At 38.9% G+C, this 7,650-nt stretch overlaps 2 protein-coding genes across 5 annotated transcripts in view; one reads left to right on the forward strand and one right to left on the reverse strand.

The window, feature by feature from the left end:
• The window catches only part of LOC135113635 (small RNA 2'-O-methyltransferase-like), a 9,597-nt gene extending 4,840 nt beyond the window's left edge, over positions 1-4,757 (reverse strand). The window contains exons 1-5 of one of the 4 annotated variants that reach the window (XM_064029042.1): positions 4,607-4,757; positions 1,352-1,416; positions 548-681; positions 242-346; positions 1-12 (exon numbers count right to left, since the gene is read on the reverse strand). The exon at positions 1-12 is cut by the window's left edge and continues 131 nt beyond it. In XM_064029042.1, coding sequence (XP_063885112.1) covers positions 1-12; positions 242-346; positions 548-681; positions 1,352-1,406 — 306 coding nt within the window. In that variant the 5' untranslated portion in view covers positions 1,407-1,416; positions 4,607-4,757. Of the gene's footprint in view, positions 13-241; positions 347-547; positions 682-1,351; positions 1,417-3,499; positions 3,554-3,646; positions 3,750-4,606 lie in introns of those variants that run through there. The other 3 variants (XM_064029039.1, XM_064029043.1, XM_064029041.1) reach the window with 3 other exon arrangements.
• LOC135113637 (STING ER exit protein-like) lies at positions 3,945-7,564 on the forward strand. Its single transcript, XM_064029045.1, is given in 6 exon segments — positions 3,945-4,097; positions 4,625-4,770; positions 5,625-5,812; positions 5,814-5,843; positions 6,343-6,498; positions 7,119-7,564. Coding segments are annotated over 5 exon segments (642 nt in total). The 5' UTR covers positions 3,945-4,097; positions 4,625-4,649; the 3' UTR covers positions 7,266-7,564.
• The last annotated feature ends 86 nt before the right edge of the window (positions 7,565-7,650 follow it).

The following is a 7,650-nucleotide window of genomic DNA, read 5'->3' on the forward strand; positions in this document are numbered from 1 at the left end:
GTGCTTGCTACTCTGCAAGGGACAGTGCAACTACAATACAGAGAGAGACTGAAAGAAAAATGGGTGAAACAATGGTGTTACGAGGTCCTAAGCATCCAGGAGGGTGAAGAATATGATGGGATAGATGTGGGTTGCAGTGATGCCATACTCAAACACAAGTGAGTGAGTGACTACTGGGTTGTGTTCCTTAGGATGGGATGTCAAGGTGCACATAAGGAGTACAATGAATACACCACCGTACCTGAAGTGTTTCCTCGTCAACATCTACCAGCACCACCTCTTGCACTCCATTTATGTATCGCAAGTTGCGGAAGAATTTCAGCTCTGCACTTCCAATGTCCACAACCTGTGCAGGAGTAGTGCATCTGATGAACACTGATGTGAAGACTGTCTAAATCTCTCTTCTTACATAGATACATGCATAGGAATGCATATAAAGGAAAGAGAAGGGAGACAAAAACTGTAGGTAATGAGGGATGAGCAAATCATAAATCCCAGAAAGAAAATGCCTGTCAGTGTAGATGAATAAGTAACACACATCACTTACTTTAGTGATGGGCATCTTGCTGGCAGTGATGATCTCCTGCACAGCCTGGTAGCGCTGGGCATACAGAGGTGGCGAGAACACCAACTTGTCCCCAGATATCACCATTCCTCTTGAGCTGGGGTCACTCTGAGAAACTGTGCCACAGGGAGATTGCTATTGCATTACAAAACCAAGGAAGGCTGTCTTATCACATGTCCACTCTGCACACTAACTTGGTGGAAAATTAGAGTCTGGACACCCACCATGTGGCTCTATGCATCAATTAGATTATTAGAACCTAACACCCTTTTGCACGAATCTCCACAACCTGTTCTTTACAATACACTAAATTTCTTCATTACACGTATTAATACTATAACTATTTAGCCCCAAAACTATCTTTAAAAAAACTAAGAGGTCTATATTCTGACACATTAGACTATCAACTGACATGTTTGGTGATTCAAGTGGCAACAGTTGGCAGCCCTACACACTAGGGATGGCTGCAGTATATTATGACCTGGGAAACAGATCAGCACATCAGCATCATGTCAAGCCATCCATACCAACCTTGCTGACTCAACACATGATCAGACAGCACATGTCATATTCATTATGCCACAGTTCACACCAGACTTTAAAGATAGTTTTGGGAGCTATTGTTCATAATACAACACGATACCAGGCCTATACTGCACTACACAAAGTAAAACATGAAAATGCAATGCCTCACACACACACACACACACACACACACACACACACACACACATACACACACACACACACACATTTGCATCATTGGATGTGACAGCCAGTCCTTACCAATGGGTGGAGGCTCCTGGTGCAGGTCCTCCACGGGTGACCTCAAGGTGTCCATGTCAAGTGTGCTGTGTGGGTGACATGAAGGTTTAGCTACACAACCAGGACCTTAACAAAATTAGTCCTTTACCAGAATCCCTTAACATAACCTCTCTCAACACAATTAGTCCTTTACCAGAATCCCTTAACATAACCTCTCTCAACACAATCAGTCCATTAATATAATCTATCTCACCACAATCAGTCCCTTAACATGATGTCTCTCAACACAATCAGTCCCTTAACCTAACCTCTCTCATCACAATTAGCCCATTAACCTCTCTCAACATAATCAGTCCCTTAACCAAACCTCTCTCAACACAATGTCCCTTAACATAAACTCTCTCATCATAATCAGTCCCTTAACACTGTCTCTCAACACGCAGTCCCTTAACGTAAGCTCTCTCATCACAATCAGTCCCATAATATAACACTTCAACACAATCAGTCCCTTAACACAGTCTCTCAACACAATCAGTCCCTTAACCTAACCTCTTTCAACACAATCAGTCCCTTAATATAACTTCTCTCAACACAATCAGTCCCTTAACATAATGTCTCTCAACACAATCAGTCCCTTAATACAATGTCTCAACACAATCAGTCCCTTAACATAATGTCTCTCAACACAATCAGTCCCTAAATACAATGTCTCAACACAATCAGTCCCTTAACCACTCTCATCAAAATCAGTCCATTAACCTCTCTCAACACAATCAGTCCCTTAACCTAACCTTTTTCAACACAATCAGTCCCTTAACCTAACCTTTTTCAACACAATCAGTCCCTTAACCTAACCTTTTTCAACACAATCAGTCTCTTAACAATGTCACAACACAATCAGTCTCTTAACTGAACCTCTTTCAACACAATCAGTCCTTTAACATGACCTCTCACAACACAATCAGCCCCTTAATATAACTTCTCTCAACACAATCAATCCCTTAACATAATATCTCAACACAATCAGTCCCTTAACAAAATGTCTTAACACAATCAGTCCCTTAACAAAATGTCACAACACAATCAGTCTCTTAACTGAACCTCTTTCAACACAATCAGTCCCTTAACATGACCTCTCTCAACACAGTCAGTCCCTTAATATAATCTCTCTCAACACAATCAGTTCCTTAACATAATATCTCTACAGAATCAGTCCCTTAATAAAATGTCTCAACACAATCAATCCCTTAACCTACCCCTTTCAATACAATCAGTCCCTTAATATAACCTCTCTTAACACAATCAGTCCCTTAACAATGTCTCACAACACAATCAGTCCCTTAACCTAACCTTTCTCAACACAATCAGTCCCTTAACAAAATGTCTTAACACAATCAGTCCCTTAACCTATCCTCTTTCAACACAATCAGTCTCTTAACATAACACCCCAACACAATCAGCCCCTTAACAAAATGTCTCAACATAGCCCCTTAACTGAACCTCTTTCAACACAATCAGTCCCTTAACATAATGTCTTTCAACACAATCACTCTCTTAATATAACCTCTCTCAACACAAATCAGTCTCTTAACCTAATCTCCCTCAACACAATCAGTCCCTTAACCTAATCTCTCTCATCACAATAAGTCCCTTAATATAACATCTTTCAACAAAATCAGTCCCTTAATATAACCTTTCAACACAATCAGTCCCTTAACATATCTCAACACAATCAGTGCCTTAATATAATGTTTCTTAAGATAATCAGACCTTTAACATAATTAGTCCCTTTAAAACATTCAATATTTTAATATAATCTGTCTCTGAACACAATCAGTCCCTTAACACAATTATTAGTCCACTTAATATAAGGGTCCCTTAACCAATCTGCTTAAGAAAATTATTCCCATTATTTCTTTTAACACAACAAGTCCTTTACTATAATCTGTCTTATCACAATCAGTCCCTTAATACAATAATTTATCTCATCAGTCCCTTCACACATTCAGTAAATTAACATAATCTTTTAATACAATCTGCAAACACAATCAATTTTTTTAATATAATCTGCCTTTCGATAAAACCAAACCTTTTAAATCAATCTGTCTCACAACACAGTCATTATATCAACACAGTCAGTCCCTTGCTTCAAACAGTCAGTCCCCTCACACAGCAATCTGCCCCTACACACAGCAACACAGGGAGACCTTGACAGCCCCGCCCCTCCTGACCCCAGCCTGGCATGACAGACTGACAGCGAGGGCGAGACTGGTGCAGGCTGGCAGGGAGGCGTTCAGAGTGTGGTTTAGGGCTCACCTCATGTCTGTGAAGCTATGTCAAGCAGGTGATTCCTACTCTTAAAGACCACCGGCCGTCCCTCACCTAAACCCGCGAAATTTTGAGAGATACGTGCCTATTTTATTTTACACCGATAACAATCTTGATAATAGTTTTATTGTTAAGTATTTATTAATATAATTATAAACTAGAAAAATAACATCGTGTAACTGAAGAAAAAAAAAGCTTTTAGAAATCAATTAGAGAGTAAGAAGATATAAAATGAAGAATACTTTGAGGAACCTAAAGTACAAGACTCCATATCCTGAAAACTGAAAAAATATACAATAAAATATGTAATAAATAGCCATGCAAAAAATGTAAAAAACCGTAAGAAGGACGTATCCCAATATACCAGGACTTCCACTATCATCATCATCAGGACGTAAACAAAACAACACTCCACTGAACGTTTGGCGTTCATGCTTAGGTGGGTATGCCATTACTAATACAAAATAGTAACAAATTTATAAGGAAAAACCTAAATCATTTTTATGTGACAAGTATGAAGATGTAAACGTTAAATCAATACTATTACTACTAAAAGACTGACCAAATTATTAAAGTGGATTCATAACTTACGAATTTAATAACTCACCTGGTTAGCTATTCTGTTAAGATGCCCAGTTAGACAAGTAGAGGAAATTACCTGAGAAATACTAGGCCAGCACACGTCACCAGATAAGAACAAACTTCATGCTCCTTTAAACCCACACTCCTGAGCATAAAACTCATGCTCTCAACACTGACCTCGCCTAAAGGAAGAATCAGAGCACAAAATACATGCTCTCTCATCACTAACCTCACTTTAAAGAATGATCAAAGCACAATATAAATGTCCTCTCAACCCTAATCTCATTTTAAAGGACTAATTAATTGATTTGGGTTATAGCGCCTTTAAAAAAATTAGCAAAAAATACATGGTCTCTCAACACTAACCTCACTTCATGCCTGCAGGGAGTGAGCAAGGCAAGAATCCATCATGCCCAAGGTGGTATCGGGGAGTGTGGTGGTGTCCGATGCAAAGGACCAGCAGGAGTACAGTGAGGACAAGCCACTCATAGTCTACTACTGCCTGTGTGGCCAGATGGCTCTCATTCTGGGTGAGTTTGTCTGCCTCTCTTGTTTGCTTAGCTTTGTTCTACTTTACAACTGCCAAACACACTAGAAATTAAGGGAAAGAAGAATTATTATACTTTTTATTTCTCCTCTAGAGATTAAAGTGAAGAATAATCATATCTTTCATTTCACTTAAGAGCAGCTGACTCCACTTGGAATTAAGATGAAGAATATTAGGTACTCTACTCCACTTTACAGCAGCCAACCCCATGAGGGATTAAGGTGAAGGAAAAGAAAAATCATTATTCCCCACAAGAGAATGGGGGGGAAGAAAAATAAAAATAAATATACCCTTTACTCCACTTTAGCAAAGCTGATCCCACAAGGGATTAAGATTTAGAAAAAGAAAACTAATTATACCTTTTACTCCACTTAAGAGCAGCCAACCCGACAAGGGATTAAGATGAAGAAAAGAAAAAACTATAACTTTTGCTCAGTTATTGCTGCATTGTCCACCCAAAAGATCTCAAAACTTTTAAGCATTGAGTGGGAAATTTATATGCGAGTGTGTATGCTTTTATCTATAGTGTCTCGTGCTCATTTAGTGGGAAATTTATATGTGAGTGTGTATGCGTTTATCTATATTGTCTCATTCTCATGCTATTTTGTATTGGAGGAGGAGGAGGAGAAGAATGTAAGGTTTTCTTTTCTTTTTTCCTCACTTACTTATTCTATCTATGTGAATAAGATTTGTTAACTCTCTCTCTCTCTCTCTCTCTCTCTCTCTCTCTCTCTCTCTCTCTCTCTCTCTCTCTCTCCTCTCTCTCTCTCTCTCTCTCTCTCTCTCTCTCTCTCTCTCTCTCTCTCTCTCTCTTTTTTTCACCTTCCCAACCTTCAGACTGCTCACTGGAGAAGTTACCGCTACGCAAACGTGATGGTGCACGGGTCATCGACGGGTCTCGGCACGCCCACCGCCTGGTGTGTGACCCAGAGGAGACAGTGTACATCAGGCGGGCCGAGGGCGTAGAGAAGCAGCACCGGAAGAAGTGCAAGAAGTGTGGCCTCCTCCTTTACTACCAGCATAATTTTGACGTCTAATATAGTGTTTGTTGTAAAGGTAAGAATTAACAGGGTCTTTTATGGAATATTTAGATTAATAAAACTCATAAAGAAGAGGATCAAGTGAAAGTTGCTTGATTATTGTTTGAATAAAGATGTTTTTTTGTTAATTGTGTGCTGGTTTGTGCTATCTTACTAATGGAAAATTCATCTATTCAATTTTTGGTTCGTCAAAAATTATTTGTGGCTGTGTGGTAATACTGTACACAAGTCAGGAGCACAGAAGAAAGACATTTTTGTATAATACTTAATGTGTACAAAATTATGTATGGATTAAAGTTATATATTCCTGTTTGTTATTCTTAAATTTTTATTGAAGGATGTTAAAAATACATTAATTGAAACAGCCACAGGGAAACATTGTGCAAAATACTTATTAATGGCAAAACAAAAATATAAAAATGGAAAAGAAAATGATAGACTATATTGAACTTCTATAGGGTATTTGCAATCTTCTCCATAAACATTTTATTGATCTGAGCATGTTGTTCCCCCAGGGCAGTGTGGTGCAAAGCGGCGGCAAGTCAGTGGCCCAGCAGGTGGAGGACAAGCCTAAGGACCGCATCCTCATCACCCGCCACACCAAGAACATGGGCAAATTCTCCTCCGTCACTGTCTCCACCATTGACGAGGAGGAAGACGAGATTGAAGCTGTGAGTTCTAATTTAGTGCTGTACTCTGCCTTACTATGGCTGTAGCATCACATCTTTCTGGTGTACATAAACTTTCTTGTGTCTCTATTGTATGTGAGAGGAAAGACAAGATTGAGGCAGACAAGATTGAGGCAGTGTGTTCTAATGATTCAATCTTTTTTCATTTACTGTAGCCATAGAATCATGTCTTTGTGATGTCCTATAAAACCTTTATTTTGTCTCCTTTATAGATGATGGGGAAGACAATATTGAGGCATTTTGTTCTAATGATTGTCTTATTCTTTGGTTCACTGTAATCATAAAATCATGTCTTTCTGATGTCCTATGAATCTCTTATTTTGTCTCCTCTGTCACTGCCTCCACCATAGATGAGGAGGCAGACAAGACTGAGACATTAAGTTCTATTGACTCATTCTCATACTTAGGTTTACTTTAGTCATAAAATTGTGAAGCCTTTCTTGTGTCTCCTGTCATTATGTCCACTATGGATGAGGAGTCAGACAAGAATGAGGCACTAAGTTCTATGGATTCAATCTCATTTCTCAATTTACTACTGCCATAGAATTAAGTCTTTGGTGTCCCATAAAACCTCTACATGAAGTACATTTTTAACATTTCAGAGAGAAGTAGCTGATTCCTATGCAAACAACGCCAGAATTATAGAAAAGCAGTTAGAGAGGAAAGGTATGAATAAGCGCAAGAGTCAACAGTCTTCAGAGGAAGGCACTGCACCAAAGCAAGTCCGGGGAACACTCATCAATCAGTGAATGTCTGTGTGTGTGTGTGTGTGTGTGTTTGTGTGTGTGTGTGTGTGTGTGAAGACCTGAATATGTGATGTCTTCAATTCAGTTTAGATTGTTGTATATTTTTATTACCTCTGGAGACTTTAATATCTGTGGTTTTCACTGCAAGATAAGTATGTATGTTTTTATCTGTAATTTTCTCTTTCTATCTGACTATGTGATTCTCTCTCTCTCTCTCTCTCTCTCTCTCTCTCTCTCTCTCTCTCTCTCTCTCTCTCTCTCTCTCTCTCTCTCTCTCTCTCTCTCTCTCTCTCTCTCTCTCTCTCTCATCAACTCAAAACATCACAAAAAGAGCTAATATTTAATTTTGGAAATATATGTACATAAAAAATCTTTCATTCCTGTGTTG

The sequence above is a fragment of the Scylla paramamosain genome, chromosome 26, assembly GCF_035594125.1.
Source record: "Scylla paramamosain isolate STU-SP2022 chromosome 26, ASM3559412v1, whole genome shotgun sequence".
Taxonomy (NCBI): Eukaryota; Metazoa; Arthropoda; class Malacostraca; order Decapoda; family Portunidae; genus Scylla; species Scylla paramamosain.